The sequence below is a fragment of the Phyllobates terribilis genome, unplaced genomic scaffold, assembly GCF_046119375.1.
Source record: "Phyllobates terribilis strain yellow unplaced genomic scaffold, ASM4611937v1 Scaffold_7__3_contigs__length_470593459, whole genome shotgun sequence".
NCBI lineage: Eukaryota > Metazoa > Chordata > Amphibia > Anura > Dendrobatidae > Phyllobates > Phyllobates terribilis.
This window is the reverse complement of record NW_027362767.1, coordinates 76,226,871-76,246,934: the sequence shown is the minus strand read 5'-3', so window position 1 is coordinate 76,246,934 and position 20,064 is coordinate 76,226,871. Positions and strand designations below refer to the sequence as shown.

The window sequence follows — 20,064 nt, the reverse complement described above, 5'->3', positions numbered from 1 at the left end:
GAAGAGGGAAGTGTACCTGCCCCGGTATGCTACGCTAGCCAAATTGTATACCATCAACCAAAATTCTGTACAGTCCGTGGAACCCTTGCCTCCATCTCATCCAGAGGAAGGTAACGGCTCTAAGCAACAAATGGAGGACTGGTGTCAGCAACTGCATTTGGGTACTGACTCCACTCCTGCTCACCAAAAGCAGGGAGTCTACCGGGTGATCCAGGAATACGAGAGAGTGTTCAGTAAACACCCGCTAGACTTCGGGCGAGTGAAGGGAGTGGAACATCACATCCCCACGGGAGACCATCCTCCCATAAAGGAAAGGTATCGTCCCGTACCCCCTGCACACTACCAACACGCCAAGGGGATGCTTAGAGACATGAAGGAGGCTGGGGTAATCAGGGATAGCTGTAGCCCCTGGGCAGCTCCACTAGTCTTGGTTAAAAAGAAAGACAACACCATGAGAATGTGTGTAGATTACCGGAAAATCAACCGTATCACACACAAAGATGCGTACCCCTTACCAAGGATAGAGGAGTCTTTGGCTGCTTTAAAATCTGCTAACTTCTTCTCCACTTTGGATCTCACTAGCGGGTACTGGCAGGTTCCTGTAGCAGAGGCGGACCGGGAGAAGACCGCATTCACCACCCCGATGGGACTTAGCGAGTTTACCTGCATGCCGTTCGGACTCTGCAACGCACCAGGAACCTTCCAACGATTGATGGAATGCTGTCTGGGACACCGGAACTTTGAGACGGTCCTGCTGTACCTGGACGATGTTATAGTTTATTCCAAAACCTACGAGGACCACCTGAAACACCTGGCGGAAGTGTTTGAAGCCCTGGCAAACTACGGTCTGAAGGTGAAACCGTCGAAGTGTCACCTGCTAAAACCAAAAGTGCAGTACCTGGGACACGTGGTGAGTGCTGACGGATTGGCTCCCGACCCTGATAAGATCACCGCGATTAAGGAATGGCCAAGACCCTCCAGCGTAAAGGAAGTGCGGCAGTTCCTCGGGTTGGTAGGCTACTACCGAAGATTCATTCCCAGTTTCACCAAAAAGGCAGCTCCTATGCAGGACCTCCTGATAGGCCAGTCCAGGAAGGCCAAGAACCAGAAGCCGCCCTTCAGATGGGAGAAGCTGGAAGAAGAGTCCTTCCGCCAGCTGAAGATGGCCCTCACGGGGGATGAAATCCTGGCGTACCCGGATTACAGCCAGCCCTTTATCCTCTACACCGACGCAAGTAACATCGGGCTAGGAGCCGTACTGTCCCAGATCCAGCAGGGGAGAGAACGGGTAATTGCTTACGCCAGCCGAAAACTGCGACCCACCGAGAAAAACCCTGAGAATTACAGCTCATTCAAGCTAGAGTTCCTGGCAGTGGTGTGGGCAGTCACCGAACGCTTTAAGCACTACCTCGCCTCTTCCCGGTTCACCGTGTACACGGATAACAACCCGTTGACACACCTGGACACTGCAAGACTCGGTGCCCTGGAGCAGAGATGGATGGCCCGCCTGTCCAACTATGAGTTCACGATCAAATACCGGGCAGGACGCTCCAATACCAACGTGGATGCCTTGTCCAGAATGCCAAACCTACCGGACGTAGGGGAAGATCCAGAGGAATTGGAAGAAGTTGAACTCCCCGCGTTTCACCGTCATGGGACTACCCAGTATTCCCACCGTGTAAGGGGTAAGCAATCCACTACGTTCAACCCCTTACCTCATTACAACTGGGCGGAAACGCAGGACAGTGACCCCGCCGTCCGACTAGTGAAGGAGATGCTGACTCAGCCAGATGCCCGCCTTGACCCAGACGCTCCGGAGGAGACCAAGCAACTGTGGGCTGAGAAGAGTCGAATGTTCCTTTACAAGGGGAAGTTGTGCCGCAGAATGGTTAACTCCCGGACGCATGAACTGATCTGGCAAGTAGTGGTGCCAAGAAGAGACGCGGCTATGGTACTGGAGGCATACCACGACGGAGCTGGGCACTTCGGATGGAAGAAGCTGGAGTTCCTGCTGCGCGGGCGATTCCACTGGGTAGGCATGAGAGGAACCATCGAGAGGTGGTGCAGAGACTGTGGCCCATGCAACCTAAGAAGGAAGGACCGTGCCAGCCAGAAGACTCCCCTGCAGTCCATCGTCACCAGGCAGCCGTTGGAACTGGTAGCCTTGGACCATGTAAAACTGACCCCCAGCAGAAGTGGCTACGTCTATGCGTTAACCATCGTGGATCATTACTCCCGGTTCTTGGTTGTAGTCCCCGTCAAGGACTTAACGGCTCAAACAGCAGCTAGAGCCTTCCAGCAGCACTTCTGCCGTCCACACGGATACCCAGAGCAGGTGCTGACGGACCAAGGACCTGCCTTTGAAGCGGAAGTCTTCCAGGAGTTCTGCACCCTGTATGGCTGCCGGAAGATAAGAACAACACCCTATCATCCGCAAACCAATAGACTCTGCGAGAAGATGAACCAGGTGGTGATAGACCTTCTGAAAACATTGCCCCTGGAAGAACGCAGTCTGTGGCCTGAGAAACTGCCTGATCTGGTGGACCTATACAACCACATCCCTGTAGGTTCTACCAACTGTACCCCGGCTTACCTAATGAGAGCAAGACCTGGTAAGCTGCCTGTTGATCTGGATATGGGAGTCCTGACACCCGAGGACACTTCACCAGAAGCAGACTGGGACACAGAGAGGCAGCAGCAGTACCGGAAAGTACAGGAGAGCGTTGAGCGAAGTCTCCGTCAAGCAAGGGAAAGACAGGAGAAGACTTACAACCAGTATGCTCCCGCTGTTCCCCTGGTACCTGGAGAGCAGGTCTTGAAGAGGAAAAGACGGCTCCACAAGTTGGACGACCAGTGGGAGAAGGACCTGTACACCGTACTGCCATCAAGCCATGAAAACCCGAAAGTCTGCACAATCAGTAAGGATGGAGGAGAAACCACAGCCATTGTCTCCCGAGATCACCTGAAGAAGTGTCCCGAGCAGCTACGAAACCCTGAAGAAGATCAAGAAAACCCTCGACCCGCAGAGGAAAGGGAAGAGATGGTCAGTACTGTACTCGGAGACTTCCCTCGGTCTTGGACACAGGTAAATGGCGCTGTTGTGGTACCCGTCCTCACCTTCCTCCAGCCAGCATCCCAAGTGCCTACGGAAAAACAGGTAGAGCTGGAAGAGCAGCCGGTCCAGGAGGCAGAAGACCCCACACAAGCAGACCAGGAGAATCGACCCTCTGCTTATAGTGAGCCTGCCGTGCCCCTAGTGAGCCAAAGAGTCCGTAGACAGCTGCCCAGCTTACCTTTGACAGCTCCTACACCCTGTAGCTCAGGACCGGTCAGTAAGCTCCGTAGGTCTACTAGGGCCACTAGAGGCCAGTTTCCCGTACGTTGGAGGATCTAAAGTGTTCAGACTGTTTTATTGGTATTTACCTGTTTACTGTTGCTTGTAAATAATTATGTTTTTTCTAGTTATTTTATAGGTGTCTTTTGTGGATTAACCGGAACTCTGTTGTATATATGTTTGGAGCGTAACCCAGGAACGGACTAAAGACTGTTAAAGACTCGGGGCAGGACAGACCCCTACCTGGTTACGGCTCCCTGTTCTTTGGTGAAATGGACACCCTTTTTGCTTCAAAAATTGCACCCGGTTGCGGACACTCCGTGACCACCCTAACGTGTTTTTCCTTATTGTATTGTTCCTGTTTATACCCTGTTATGTTTTCGAAAAATATGTTTAGTCCCGGAGTACTAAATTTTACTAGGGGGGAATGTGGAACCCCAGGGGTCTGGTTACCACAGTAATAGCAATATTACGTCTGTGAGCAGGTGGGAGGTCTCCTGGTCAGGAATCCTAAGCATGCCACACCTCCTGCCCAGTCCTGGGAGGGGAAGAACTTCCCCTATATAAACTGGGGCTGAGGTGGGGTTAGAGAAGAACACAGACAGAGACAGAGACACAGTCTGGTCTGGTGTGGAGCAGTTGCAGGGAAAGTGACAACAGGAGCTCTGTAGGAGCAGGAGTGAGTGCCAGAGGCTGGAAGCTAGATAGCTCGCCTTGGCTGAAGAGATCTCACCGGACACGGAGTCCGAGGCTGTGGGGACTGTTCCATACCCAGCAGCAGAAACCGACCGGCAGGGGATTTCAGGTCCTCTGGCCAAGAAACCCGAAGGCACGGTCACACGCAAGGGACCAGCACCGCCGTCGTGGAGCGGAGGCTACCAGAAGGCCCCGAGTCACCGGCCATACGGGTGAGCACCACACGGTACACTCAGGGACGTGGGCTACTTTTACCCGCTTCTAGCAAGGTAGCCAAGAAGAGTACAGTTAGTTGGGGAGGCCTACAACTCCGCCTGGCCAGGGGAGATCCTGTCTGCTCACGGACTGACCAGACCCCGACCGCTAGCCAGTACTCCCGGGAGGGTCTATCTTTGTCACCAGTAAAGACCCTGAACTACACCGCACCGTCTCTGAGTGGTTCCTGGTGCCTGCGTGCAAATCCGCTATCCCCATCATCCACGTCTGCTGCCCTGAGGCCATACCCCTCCCGTTGGGGGTTATACTACCCACGCTGCACAACTGTACCACCGGCCTCAGCGGTCTGCCCTGCAGCGGCGGTTTCGTAACCGCATTCAACGGGTGGCGTAGTCGAACAATATAACAACTTATACTAAAATCCGCCACTGAGTTTGACACCCTGGGCACGGACCGGGTCACCGCCACGAGGACTACTACCCCCAACAGATCCGGCTCCGGGTATTCCTCAACATGGCCCAGGGGGCGCGTCACTTAGACCAGGATTTCTCTTTTGAGATGTAATAATGGCATTCATTATGGGCGTAGGGTGTGCTTACTGTCCTGAGATGAAAGCTGGAAGTGTTTAGAATCACTCAGCTCAGCTCTATTCCGCCTCCCCCCGCACTGACCGCCTGGAGAGAAGCTCTGGTGGTGTTTGTACTCACACTCAGCTGTGCTTAATGCTACACAATAGCTGCAGAGATCAGGGCTGTCTGTCATTACATCTCACACAGGAGAAAGCTTATTCTAAATTATTTTGGGGTTGTGTTCTATTTTTCCCCTGCATTACGCCTCCTACTTATAGTAGGTCAGCCTCATGAAGGGGAAGAAGTACACGCTCCCAGAGAAAAATCTCTGGTGACACCCCCTTTGATTTATTACAAATTAGAACCTAAACTTTGCAAGCTAATATTTCTGCAACTGAGAAATTAAAATATAAAAATTATGTTTTATTTAGCTCTGCAGCCATTATTCCATGATGTGGTCAGTTTAACCTGCTCAAACAGGTGAAAGGTCCTGTTTAAGGAACCCTAAGTAAAGGCAAAAGACTTTAAAGTTGTAAAATATATTGATACCGCTGCACTTTATTTTTATTTTTCATTTGTTTGCAAAATTAAGCAACTTTTCAAATAATCTTCATTAAAATTGCCTTAGGTTTTGCTGCTGTAGTGTCTACATAACTGCTTAATATAGCCCATCTCCTGCTACCTAGAATTCACAACTTGGAGGGAGGTGGACGTACACAGTAGATCAAAGTGGGGTGTGGGAGAAAAGCATTCAAGTGTTCAGGGAGGGCAGATCACACAGGCTATAGATAGAGAAAGCACACATAAGGCAGGGTTCAGGAGGAAGAGGTCTCAATGGCTGTGTAGAGAGAAATCGAAGCACACACAATAATTTCCGCAGAAGGGAAGTGTGGAATCCTACACTCCTCAGTTTCACTGTCTGTCAGGCTAAGGGAGAACAGATCCCTCATGGGCTGCAGAAGGGAGAATTAGTCCAGGAATGAAGTTGTGTTAATACATGAGAGCTAGTGCAAATGACAGTATTCTGGACACATATCATGTACTACTGAAAGAGACACAAGCGCATGAGAAAAATCTGAAACTAGCAGCTTTGCAAACTGCATATTAAGTCTGAAAATGAAGTAACAAAGACTGCAGTCTAAAACCTAATCTACTTTTTAACTCAAGGAAACCATTTACATGTAAAAATTATTTTTCTTATGGAAAATGTCTCAGAAGCCTTAAAAGGAGGAAGATTCCTTAATAGCTTATATACTGTGAAAAAATAGCTCGCTATGGGAAATGAGTTCCTTTGTATAACAAAACCCACATTAAATCTATGGAGGTAATCACTTTAGTACATGAAAATGGTCTCCTCTACACTGACAGAAACCTATGCTAAAATGTTATAAGGTCAGGAACTTTAGAGCATAGGTAGTAAGAATCTCCGCCCCTCTCTTAATGTGTAGGTATGATCTAATACTGAAAATACCAGGGGGTGCTGAGGTAAGAAGAGGCTGCTCACACTGCTGTCCATCATATCTATCTGATCTAATACTGGGGATATCAGGAGTGCTCCTGTCCTGTTTTTCTGATCTAATACTGAAGATACATACAAGGCGAGTTAGAAGAGGCTGCTCACGCTGCTAACTACCTAGCCTATCCGATCTACTACTGGAGATACCAAGGGTGCTGGTGTAAGAAGAGGCTGCTCACACTGCTATTCACCATGTCTATCTTATCTAATACTGAAGATACCAGGGGGGCTGGGGTAAGAAGAGGCTACTCACGCTGCTCTCCCAACATGACTTTCTGATCTAATACTGGTAATAACAGGAGTGTTGGGGTAAGAAGAGGCTGCTCACACTGCTGTTCACCATGTTTAGCTGACCTAATACTGGAGATACCAGCGGTGCTGACGTAAAAAGATGCTGCTCATACAGCTGTCTACACTGTCTCTCTGATGTAATACTGGAGATACCAGGGGTGCGGAGGTAAGAAGAGACTGCTCACACTGCTGTTCACCATGTCTGTCTGATCTAATACTGGAGATATCAGGGGTGCTGAGGTGAGAAGAGGCTGCTCACACTGCTGTCTACCCTGTCTCTCTGATCTAATACTGGAGATACCAGGGGGTGCTGAGGTAAGAAGAGGCTGCTCACACTGCTGTTCACCATGTCTGTCTGATCAAATACTGGAGATACCAGGGGGTGCCGAGGTAAGAAAGAGGCTGCTCACACTGCTGTCCACCATGTCTATCTGACCTAATACTGTAGATACCAGGGGTGCTGAGGTAAGAAGAGGTTGTCTACCCTGTCTCTCTAAATGCTTAGGAACTGCTTTGATCTATACCACATACTGTCAAGAGATCTCCAGATAACAGCAGTGGAGCTCACAGGCATATGCTCACAGGCTAATGTAGTATTAACATTCTAGGGCAGGTTTCTGGCATTGTAACAAGATGGTGGTCATTTGTATGTACTATAAAAATTGCCTCCTTGGACAAAACAGGTGTGATTTGCTAATTAAGGGTATTTAGGAATTTGTTTATAATAACTTTTTCTTGTTTTTTTTTCTATTCCCAGAGAACCCCATTAATCACTTACCCTGTTTAATTCTTTTTGAGTTTCGCCCGCCTTGATTATTGCCCATTATAATCAGTTTGAACTCTGCTGCTCTGATCACTTTCACAGCTGAATACAACTCTGCCCTTTGACTTAAAACAGGCTTGTCATTTGTCTCCTGTAGATTGCTACATTAGGGTGCATGACCTAGGCTTCAGTCCAACAATGTCCTTACCTCCTGCAGAAGTTGAAGGGAACAAGTCAGGAGCTTAAAGGCCACCAAAGTAATTATTTTTAATTTGCTGTGAAGAGCAGTAAGAGACAAGTTTAAACATATCTTTCTGGCCACTAATAATTTTCAATTGCTGAGAAAATTAACTTTTAATCTTTATGTAAATAAAGCTGCAAGTGCACCGAGGTTGGGCTGATACCCTGCAAGTGCACCCGTTCCCTTCATTATTCCCCAGCTAAGGCCAATCCTACTTGACTGTTATCAGTAACATCTGTTCAGCAATGCTGATAAGTGATGTAGCATTGCTGATCGGATGTCATAAACCCTGTAAGAATGGAATTGGGTGGAAAAAATTCCTTAGGATCAATGCACAAGCTAGAAACTGGCCTTATGGTCTGTATTTGCAACCTCATTTTTATCAAGATTCAAAGTTGATTTTCTCAGCATTGGAATATCTATTCACCTGTGCACACAAGGCATCCTAGAAATAACTGAAACGCAATTGCTGGAAGGAATGGTCAAAAATTTTTGCATCTACTGGTTCATTCAAGAGGTCACATACCTTTTCTCCCTGCACTGTGGATGTGCTCAATAAATACATGGACAAAACAATTATTTATCAGTTTAGGTCAACTGTGTCTGTAATTGTGACTTGGATAACAGTCAGACCTCATTTTATTAGTAATCAATGCAGAAATATTGGTAATCCTAAAGGGTTCACTTGATTTTTCGTGCCATTGAAAATGGGTGGTTTCATTCTCTATTACAAATTTTGGGTAAATTGACTAGGCATTGTCCAAATAATATATTCCAATATTGCTGATGGTTCTGTGGCCCCATCATTAGATCCTTAGCATCTTTATTCGAGCTTGATTTAAGATAGTATTGTTTACTACGGAATGAAAGCATTGAGAGCATAACTCATTATTGCCATGGGTGTAGATAAGACGCCCAATGTACGGAGTTGGCAGCGTTTCTCTAATGCCGGTTTGAATCAATATCCTACTCAAGCAGGATTGCCAACATAAAGTGCTTCTTGATCCTTGGCAAGATGTCCAGATTTTTTTCTGATTCTTCTCCTTCAGCTAAGCGTTAGAGGACACCGCGCCAAGATAGAAGAGGAAGCTTATATTGACTAACATTTAATTATTCTATCGGGTTCTGTTTATTAGGTGATATGCCAGTTGTTTAAACTGCTATGAAAGGAGTGATATGTGATAAAGTACAGCATAGTCTCAGCCCGTTGCTGATAAAACATGACGCCTAGTCTTTCTCTCTGTGTGTTCAGGTGGCATTGTCAAGCTTTAGTAAATCAAGTGTGCCAAAGGATTATGCTCAGAGTCATAGCTGGTAGCCCTTTGGCTCCAGCACAAAAACTGAAACTTCCTATACATACCCAAAGCTACTGGTGTTGTGCTACCATAATGTTGAAGATCAGTTGTCCCCAACTCCAGTCCTCAAGAGACACTAACAGGTCATGTTTTCAAGATTTCCTTCGTATTGCCCAGGAAATGGAATTATTGGCCGTGCAGGTACTGCAATTATCACCTGGTATCACGCACAGTGTGGGAAAGACTAAATGCAACACAAAGGGATGAGGGGAGGGTAGCCCAAACACTAGGGAAAGGGGGAGTGGAGACCCCTAGGCAGATCTAATATCACCCTACCTGTCCTACCATCCCTATATAGGTTCCGCACCTACAGGAAACCTAATCCCTATATATCCCTAGAACTAGGTCCTAGATAGGGAGGAGGGGTGAACACTGGTCAGTCCCCACTATAAACTAAAGACAACATGGGAGACAAACAATGGGGGGAAAACTTAGCTTGAGCAGACACCAGAGAGATAACACCAAACGTCCTCCAAGGTCATTAGAGAGGAAGCTAGCCGACTGCTATTGGTCCAAGCTTCCACAAGGGAAAATGAGAATATCACCGGTGACTCCCTAAAGCAGAAAGAGAGTTTATAAACACCCAGATCAGGGTGTGTAAATCAGAGGAGGAGGGAGGTTGCCACTGGCTCCAAGAGTAAGAAGGATTAAGAAGGCGTCTGCAATGCCAAATGCAGTGACCTTCTGCAGCCAAATCCAGAGTGACTGCCTGTTACATCTGACTCACCCGTGACACCTGGGCAATACTAAGAAAATCCTGAAAACATGACCTGTTGGTGGCTCTTGAGGACTGGAGTTGGAGAACACTGTTCTAGATCAAGACTCACTGTATGATGCAATCAAATTTGGCAGAAGCCTTACTCAATGATAGCAATATTTTACCTATGATCTTTCGTGGCCATTTCAGTAGTGTTTGGTCATTGTCCACTAACAGATGATTGGTACAATGACTATTGTAGGAGGATCCTAATAATCTGTAGATTGCTCACAGTCTGTTCCATGGTGATCAAAGAAACAGTCAAAATTTGCTACGTTATAGTTACAGAAGTCATGAAACATTAAGCATCTGGAGACTCATCGCCAGTGGTGCTTTCAGGGCCTCCTTCACTGGTATCACAATAGGCTAAGGAGTTCTTGGAAGCAGTGGAGTGAAGATCGATGGTAGTCATACTTATCAACTATGAGTGATGGCCCTCTAGGAGGTGCATGACAAAAATGTTTCTTCATGCCATGCCCCTTTTGTACAAGCCTCTGTAAGCTTTTTCACGTCCCCTTTTATGCCCCTTTTTCCACCCCTAGATCTGTGATTTGCTGTTCGACAGGAGTGTAATACCTAAGAAAACTTCTAAATGTGCTGCTCTTGGAAGGTATTGGGACGCTTTTGGTGCCATCTCTTATGAGAATCTAGAAGGTCTGCCTTTTTTTGTGTGTCTCTTGGACGTTCTAGGAGTATTAGCGAGCATGGTATGACCTGATTCCTGATTGTCTTGCATGACTGTCCGAAAGGTAGTGGATTTGAAATGTTTAGTGGTACAGGTGGGTGAGGATAAATTGTGACAACTGGTAGTCCAGAGGGAAGGAATCAAGTTGACATATGATCCTTCCACCTCGACTTTTTTAAAGCTCTAATGCTGACACCATTTTTACCCTCACTTTAGTAGGACTTGATGCCTGTCTCAAGCAATATTCTCACTGACATCAGTCTTGGCAGCTATCTCTTGAGTATGATCAAAAGAGATCATAGGGGACCTGGACTGCTCTCACTGACTCATGCTTCCTGCTGCTGGGTCTTGACGTGGCTTATATTTTTATATTTTTCATTTACATCTAAGTAATACAGTCCTGGTGCTTTATTCATCATAATACACTCCATATTTTAAAGATGTATTACCGGGAAGTCATCGGAATCCACTCCATATTTTAAAGACGGGAAGTCAACATCAGTTCCTTCGCTTCTAAAAGAAATCCCTTTTGCAATGAATTGAAGGAGATTTATAAAATGATTTATTGCCAATTTGTGATCAGTTTGGTAATCTGAATTCTTTGCTAAAGCAAGTAGTCAAATTCACTATTTTAGTTTGCAGCCTGGAAAATGGTAAATTTTTTGTGATTTTTTTTGTCTGCAAATATTTTGCTGCCCTCCTAAAAAATATATATTTTTAGGGTAAATCCCAACGTACAACTTCTGCTGCACATTTCCCACATCTGAGATGCTGCAGCGATATGTGCAGTGACATTTATTGCAGCGGGTATGATTGCAAAAAAGGTAAGGGTGAGATGAACATTTTACCATTTACGCCGCAATAATATCCACAGAATATATTGACATGCAGCAGATCGCAAATCAGCAGCATTGGTCAATTTTACACTGCAGATATTTTTTGCATCGTGGGCATGAAATTTTTTAAAAACTCATGCAAAATGCTGACGGTGTAATGTATAGGAAAAAATTCAAACAATGTATTATATGCAGTGTTTTTCCTGCTAACACTCCAGTATTTGCAGCAGAAAAAAAAACTGCTACAAATACTCAATGTGTGCACTTGGCGTCTCTGTTCCATTTGCCTGATCTAAATGGTGCAGACAGATGGAAAGGATAAACAGACTTGTGAACAGAGCCTAAAGCCGGTCATACATATTGGAAGACTGTCAGCCAAACAATGCTTTGGGCGATCTTAGCCGACAGCTGTCTTGGCCATCTTTCCCATTCACAGAAGCTCTTGCTTGGCCAAAGCGTCTGAAATCAGACATGCCCAATCAGCATTTCCCCAGACGATTAGTTGGCCAGCGCCCCCCATACACATTAAAGTGTCGGCTGAACCCTTCAATATTGGCCAAGTCTTTAAGTCAATAAACTCTTAAGTCTAAAGATGGCCATACTCATTAGATGGTTGGTTGGCGGCAGAAAGATCGTTCGGCCAACAACCATTTCAACCGACTTCCCGAACACAACAGTGCTCGGTCAGCCGAGCGTTACTGTGTTCTCTATGAGAAATCCGCCAACCGACACGTTCTCTGGCACTTATCTCAGGGAGGACAATGCAATTGTGGCGCCCCTGCGGGTTCAGTCGCAACAGTGGTACTGCATCTCACCCAGAGGTGTGGTATCTCACTCTCAGGTAAGGAAGGAGTACTGCCCGGGACCCTAACACCTGCATCCAACACTACACTACTCCAGACCAGCAGAAGGGGCAAGATGTGTCGCTTCCTGCTGAGCCCTGTCCCTGGCTGGAGTAAGGGGAACCATGTAGTGGGTGTGGGTGGAGGAAGAAGTTCAGGGGAGCACTTGTTAGGAATAGTATAAAGAGAGAAGCCATCTTGAAAGGACAGATCAGTCTGAGAGGAGACGTAGAGGGAGCAGGAGCTCTGTAGGAGCCTAGCCAGAGAGGCCCAAGACTGAAGAGAGAGAGAGAGGAGCAGGAAAGGCTCCAGGAACGTGGAAGGGACCCCAGGGGTACGGGTAGTGCTGGAGGCCACCCGTACGCCCGAATCTACCAGGAGGTGGAGGGGTCAGGTCGCAGAGAGGGAACCGGTCCCTAAACTAGCAGAGTTCTTTAAGCCTCAACTAGGAAACCGGAGGCTGCAGTATTTCAGGTACTGCAGCCACAAGCCACATCTAATCACCAGAAAGGTGGCCATAGAGGACCCAGGGGACAGAGAAGACGTCGCCCGGCAAGGTCCGCGGCCACTGGCCTGAGACACTGGGTGTGAGGTGCAGGGAGATGGCCAGAAGGAACACACAGAAGGGGTTCCCGTCACGTACTCCGGAGAGACCTGGGAGTTTGCTGAACCCCCCCCCCCGAGTAAGCACAGGACGCCGTGGGAAGTTACTCTAGCACTGGTAACTGGAAGTCTAAGAAACCATGAGTAAACCCTGAGGACTGCACCTTACTGTCTCTGTGATCATTATCTGCGCCATCCTCTGCACTACACCATAACAGCAACATCTACACTGCCCTGGAGCTAAGCTCTACCTGTGGAGAGCTATACCAACTCTGCTGCATTCACACCAGCTCCAGAGGACCTGCTCTGCAGCGGCGGCTTCCTTTAGCCGCATACCACAGGTGGCATCACGAACTGTATACAAGAACTATAAATCCCCTGTAAATATCCCCCCTTCTGATTGACCGCCCTGGGTCACGGACCGGGTCACCGCCACTGTGACATCTCCCCTAGCAACGACCGGCCCGGCACCGAGTACCCCACGGCCCAGGGGGTGCGTCACAATCAGCATTCCGAAATAGGACATGTCTGATCGACATCAGTCGGCCAAATCCGTTGATATTGGTCGGTTCGGCCAACATAAGTCTAGTGTGTATGATGGGTTTAAGACTCAAGGAAAGAGAACCATGATTACTAGAGTTTACAATTTTGACCCAAGAGAACTGCAAAATAGTACGAAGTGAGTTGTCCACTGCTACGCACCAACAATATGTGAGAAAGAGAGAATTATAAATTATTCAGAATAAATTACTTATCTAAATATATAAAACATAGTTAGATAAATAGCTCTATTAGCGTTTGGCTAATAAAGTCCCCACTTGTTGCTTTTAAATTAACTGGAGTGCTGCCTTTCTTTGTTTTTGGTTGAATATTTAATGAGGACTGTGAAGCCTGGATCCTTACGCTTGCACCCACCATTGGATTATATTGTACTGTTCCAGTTTTAATTTTTTTTTCTATGTAAAAGATAAGTTTTTAAAGCAACCCCCCACCTTCAACCACACACTTAGGCTGTGTGCCCACGATGCGTTTTTCAAGCGTTTACGCTGCGGAATATCCGCAGCGTAAACGCTTGGGAAACGCTTGGTAAACCTTCTCCCATGGTCTCCAATGCAATTCCGCACTTTCAATGCCCATGCTGCGTATTTTTCCGCAGCGTTTATGCTGCGCTCAAAAATCCGCAGCATGTCCATTAATTTTGCGGATACGCAGCGTAATCCCCGCCATTGACTTGCATTAGAACGCGCCAAAGACTGCATCTGTACTTGCGTAATTGGCGCGTTCTAATGTGCGGATGGTACCCAGGTCTGGAGGAGAGGAGACTCTCATCCAGACCTGGGTACCATAGAATCTGTAAAAAAAAGAATTTAAAATAAAAAATAAAGATTATACTCACCTTCCGATGTCCTCCTGGTGTTTTGTCCACGCCGTCCGGTCTCTTGCAATGCTCGCGCTGTTGTGAAGGACCTGCCATGACGTCACTGAGTCATGTGACCCATCACCTGACTCAATGACGTCACCGCAGGTCCTTTACACCACCGCGAGCATTGCAAGAGACCGGACGCAGCAGAGATAACACCGGGAAGACACCGGAAGGTGAGTATAATCTTTTTTTTTTTTTTTTTTTAACATTCTTATTCTTTTTTTTAACTATTACTTGGTCACTCTACATAAATCCATGCTGGTTGCATGTATTTATATTGTGTGACCAACTTGTCAAGCACTTTTCCAAGTGATGCTCAAAATCGCTTGGAAAACTGCTTGAAAAAACACATGTGAAAACGCTGAAAAAACGCTTCTCTCTGTCAGAAAAAACGCATGTAAATCTGCATGCGTTTTTTTCTGCCAGAGAGAGGCAAAAACGCTCTGCATCAAATCTGCTACGTGGGCACATAGTCTAAAGGTACTGTCACACTTAGCGACGCTACAGCGATCCCGACAACGATACGACCTGGCAGGGATCGTTGCTGCGTCGCTGTGTGGTCGCTGGTGAGATGTCAAACAGTCAGGTCTTCCCAACGACGCAGCAACAATACGGCGACCCGCAGCGACCTGTATAACGATGCAACGCAAATGCACGCCTATGTGTCTCAGTTCTGAGTCGCCAACAAAGTCGTTGGTAAAGTGTCAAACACACCGATGCATGCTACCCAGCGGGACCTCAACGATCAAAAAAAAGTCCAGGCCATTTCGACACGACCAGCGATCTCACAGCAGGGGCCTGGTCGCTGCTACGTGTCAAACGTAGCGAGATCGCTGCTGAGGTCGCTGTTGCGTCACAAAACTTGTGACTCAGCAGCGATCTCGGGGGCTTAAGAAAATTCCCATTAAATGTATAATACATAGTTAAAATAACTTCTTTTTAATCTTTCTGACACTGTTCCTCTGAATCGTAGTCCTATGTTCATGTATGTACCATGGCTGCCAACATTCACTATGGACACTGTATTCTGGAAGTCTGATATGCAAATTGTCTCTTCAGAGAGGGAGAGGACTAGAACTCTAGTGCTACCTATAGGAAGTAGCTATTCTAAAAGTCAATATCGACCCTTTAACAAGCCTTGCAATATGACTTAGGATAAAAGCCAAACCAGAATTCCAGTTTGCAGACACTGTGTTTCGGGGTATTGCTCCTCATCAGTGCAACGTATGAGATCTGATTTGGCTGGGTGAGAGGCTAAGACTGGGATCTAAGGGGTAAGGTTTCTCCTTGTGGAGAGTGACATGCCAGGTCTGGCATGCCAGTATGAGGAGACTTAAACACCTTTGCGTGCTCCTCTGGGAAATTAAATATGCAAATAGTCTCTTCTGGAATGCTAAGACACACTTTTTATTCTAGGCTAGTAGAGGGGAGTTTCTCAAGCTAAACGATGCCCACTATTTTTTGGAAGTCTAAGACACTCCGCTGTACTCTTAGATCAAACCCGGAACATGGGGAGTGTTCTAGATTTCCAGAGCACGAGCTACATAGAGGAAGCTCTTAAAGGGGTTGTCCATTACTAGGACAACCCCTGCTCAATTTGAATGTTTGCCCCTTTAAAATAAAAACACCTTTTCTCACCTCCCCCGTAGTTCCAGTGGTGTCGGCACTCGCGTTCCTGGGGCTCACGTGATCTTGTTACATCACGTGAGCCCCGAGCCCAATCAGCACTGGCGTCACTGTCCCCCACTTTGGACATATAAGTAATCAAGAAGAGGTAAGCGGCAATCTGCAGTCCTGACTACCTATTGATTACTTATATGTCTGAAGGCGGGGACAGTGACCCCAGCCCTGAATGAGTGCCGGCCCGGGCTCACATGACATAATAGCCTCAAGTGAGCCCCGGGAACATGAGCGCCGACACCACTGGGACGGCACCAGCATAGGAAGTGAGTATAAGCATTTTTATTTTAACGGGGGCAAACATTCAGATTGAGAAGGGGTTTTCCTAGTAGTGGACAACCCCTTTAAACCCTTTTTGTATACAAGAAGGGAGCACAGAAAAACTGTACCAGAAAGAATAAAAAGGAGGTCACCTGGTATTCTCACTATGCATTATACATTTATTGGATACATTTTATTGTGAGGTGGAGGGTTGCTTTTTAAGGTATGATTTTTTGTATGTAGTCTGAATGAACAAAGAATGGCATTCCAGAGTGCAGGTGAAGCACGGGAGAGATCTCAAGAGACATAAATAGGAAATGTTTATGGGAGGACGATTACAGTCATTATTGGAACTGAGAGCATGGGTGAGTTGCTAAACAGACCTGAGTAAAAAGAAAATATCTAGGGGGATAAAGAATTTAATTTGGAATTGTTTTCTGTGTTGAATAAACAGCCAATGAGATTGATTGGCATAAAGGGGCAGATGAGTTATGGTAATTTTTTTTAATACAAAAATCAATTTGGTTGCTGATGTCATGATGAATTAAAGAAGATTCAGAGATGACCCCTATGACTATTTGGCAGTCTGCTCAGGTCAGGAGACCGGCCAGTTGGACTATGTATTGCGATCAAAGAAAAGTTTGAATTTGGCCAACAAACAAACAAACAAACCAAAATCAAAGTTTTCCTTCTTTAATTTCTCAATTTTCTCATCGTTTTTTTATTGACCCTGTACTGTATGAACTCAATATCCTTTAGTAATTTAGGGAGTATGTATGCAAAAATCGTGACATGTTAATAATGAGAAGATATACAGTGAAAGCTTTTAAAATACTGCCTGTCACGTTCCCTCGTGAAGGCCTCTCCATTGACCCCACGCACTTCTCTCAAAGGCTATCATGGTGCAAAGCAACACGGCAGTGGAGGCTGGAATGGAGGTCTGTCCTCTTCAGTGATGAGTCCTGCTTTTGTCTTGGATACAATGATAGCCGGAGATTGGTCTTGAGACTATGTGGGCAGCGAAATGAAGAAGCCTTCACAAGGAAACGTCACACCGGTCCTATTCCCAGGATTATGGTGAGGGTTGAGATAATATACATTAGCTGGACCTCTCCAGTCTTCACTGCAGGTGGACTAACAGCTCGGCGTTACATTGATTTAGTGGTGAAATCAGAGGTACGGCCATTTCTCCATAGTGTCCCAGGAGCCATTTTTCCACACGTCAGCACTAGGCTGAATGTTGCTTGTCCTACTTTGAGCAGCCTATGAAGTCAAAACTTTCTACCATGGCCTGCAGAACATTCCTTAGACAACCATTAATAATCTTATTGAGTGTTAGTGCGGCGCCTTGTGCACATGGCGCTTATACTCAATATTGAATTAATCAAGATGTTTTAAAAAAATATCTTTATATTTTTTCATAATTTGCAAATCAGTAATATGTATATTGATCATGTGGTTTCCATAATACAACAACTTTTTCGTCTTTGTGTTGCAATTTCCCAGAAATGTTCTGCCACGCTGAATGCGCCTGGGCATGTAAATCATCAAGATCCACTGCTGGCAGCTTCCTTTGAAAACGCTAACCAATGATGTCCCAGATGTGCTCGATTGGAGACAAGTCCGGAGATGCTGCAGGCCATGGTGGAACGTTTAGGCCACACAGGCTGCTCACAGTAGTACAAGAAACATGTGGCCTGGTGTGGTCATATTGAAAAAAAAAATAATTTGTTCAGCATTTGCATATCATTAATATGTAATAATTCCACAATTTTTCTTCTACATATGCCAGAATACCATTTTTCACTGCAATTTTAGGTGGTTGTCTCAAGAAGGTTTCACTGTAGTATATATACCACAAAGTTTTTATTTTTAAAACTATTTCTTTAAAGGGTACTTTGCTACCAGAAGTTCTTTTAATATGGCCCTGATTTAATATCAGGCTTTGTTTCATCAAGTGATGTCAATCAATAATGCATAATTCTTATCTGACAGTGCAATCAGATTAGTGAAATGCATATATATGTGGATATATAATAAGGCTCTCCGAGCAACATAGCTCACGTCCGTATGTTTTATTGAACATTCATAGATCAGTCAAGCGGAAGCAGACCCCGGTTATATATAGACTATACTCTCCTAGTCACTTTGCTGTCTAATAACAAATCCATTTATTGTCATTATTGAAGCATATTTTTACGAGTGACATTTCCTCCTGTATGTTGCAGCCTTTTTAATTTCACCCACGCATGCTATCTTGTGTTCTTTAGTTTCTCCTGCCTACTTTGTTCCTGCGTCATCTACAGCAGGGACATTTCTTAATTTAATTTCTGCGGCCTCCAACTATATGTTTCTCTAATGGCTCATTAAGGTGAAACACAAGAGAAAGCTATCACCTCCAGCCTGGTATGGTTTTCTTTTACATGCAAACACCCCCATCCCAATCCTCCCAAAAAATACTTCTGGTGTTATCCACCACTGAATAGTGTTACTTTTTTTTGACTATTTCCTTTTATTTTTTGTATATCAGTATAATAATAATAATAGTAATTATTATTATTATTATTGAATCAATGATAATAGATTATGATTATGTATTTGTATATAAGAATAATTATATTGTTATATCTTATTATTAATTATTATTATTATTTGAATAATAACTCACCACTGAAGTATTAACTTTTTTGCCTATTTCCTTTTGTTTATTTTTGTAGATTAATAAAATAATAATGCTAATAATACTTTTTATTATCATCTTATTATAATAATAATAATACTATTATTACACCTTTTTAACTGTTATTTAAATAAAACTAATAATCCACCACTGAAGTATTAAGATTTTTTGCTTATTTCCTTTTGTTTATTTTTGTATATTAATACAACTAGTATTATTATTATTATTTATAAGAATAATTCTATTTTTATATCTTATTCATTAATTTTATTTGAATAATCATTCACTACTGACGTATTAACTTTGTTTGCTTGTTTCCTTTTGTTTATTTTTGTAGATTAATAAAATAAAAATGATAATAATAATCCTTTTTTATTATTATATCTTATTATTTAGAATAATAATTATACTATTATTATACCTTATTAACTATTATTATTTAAATAATACTTATTAGTAGTAATTATTATATCTTATTAACTATTATTATTATTTAAATAGTAATAATCCACCACTGAAGTGTTTACTTTTTTGCGTATTTCCTTTTGTTTATTTTTGTGTATTATTATTATTAGTAGTAGTATTATTAGTATTATTATTGTTTAGTTTTATTAATATACAAAAATTAACAAAGGGAAGTAGGCAAAAAAGTTAACACTTCAGCGGTGGATTATTACTATTTAAATAATAATAAGTGTTAATAACATATAATAATTACTAATAATGCTAATGTATTATTATTATTATTTATTCTTATAAAATAAACAAGAGGAAAAGAGCAAAAAAAATTAACATTTTAGTGGTGGGTTATTAGTATTATCTAAATAATAATCATAGAATTATGAATAATAATACAAACATTTTCATTGGCTGGAGACAATTACTAGTTAGATTTCAAATTTATCTGATGGTCGATTTGTTGTCAGTTTGTAGTACACAGTAATAATATAGGTAGCAGAGTCAATGATTTTTTTTATTTTAAAGGCTTTATTTTCCATTTTTTTAAACATAGTGAAAGTATTAACAGTTTCAACCATTAGAATCAATAAGTATCAACAATGTCCACTGAAGCCAGTTCAATGTCTGACTTAAGATCAATATAATGTAGTTGCATAAAACAAATTAACAACAACTAAATAATCATATCCACATACTCAATACATACAATCACATACAAAACACACAATCACCCCTCCCCCGAAATGTCATTAACACCTTATGCAGACACATGATAGAACTGAACATACAGAAAGAAGGCTCTGCTGGGAATCCTATTGGGCAATGTCCGCTATTAATGGCCACCGTCCCCAGACCTT

General features: G+C 44.1%; 1 protein-coding gene across 3 annotated transcripts in view; it reads left to right on the top strand.

The window, feature by feature from the left end:
* Positions 1-20,064, top strand: part of LTK (leukocyte receptor tyrosine kinase) — a 237,231-nt gene that overhangs the window by 36,426 nt on the left and 180,741 nt on the right. The window contains exon 1 of one of the 3 annotated variants that reach the window (XM_073638810.1): positions 17,667-17,768. The exons of the other annotated variants lie outside the window; for them this stretch is intronic. Coding sequence (XP_073494911.1) covers positions 17,759-17,768 — 10 coding nt within the window. The 5' untranslated portion in view covers positions 17,667-17,758. Of the gene's footprint in view, positions 1-17,666; positions 17,769-20,064 lie in introns of those variants that run through there. 3 annotated transcript variants of the gene reach the window in all.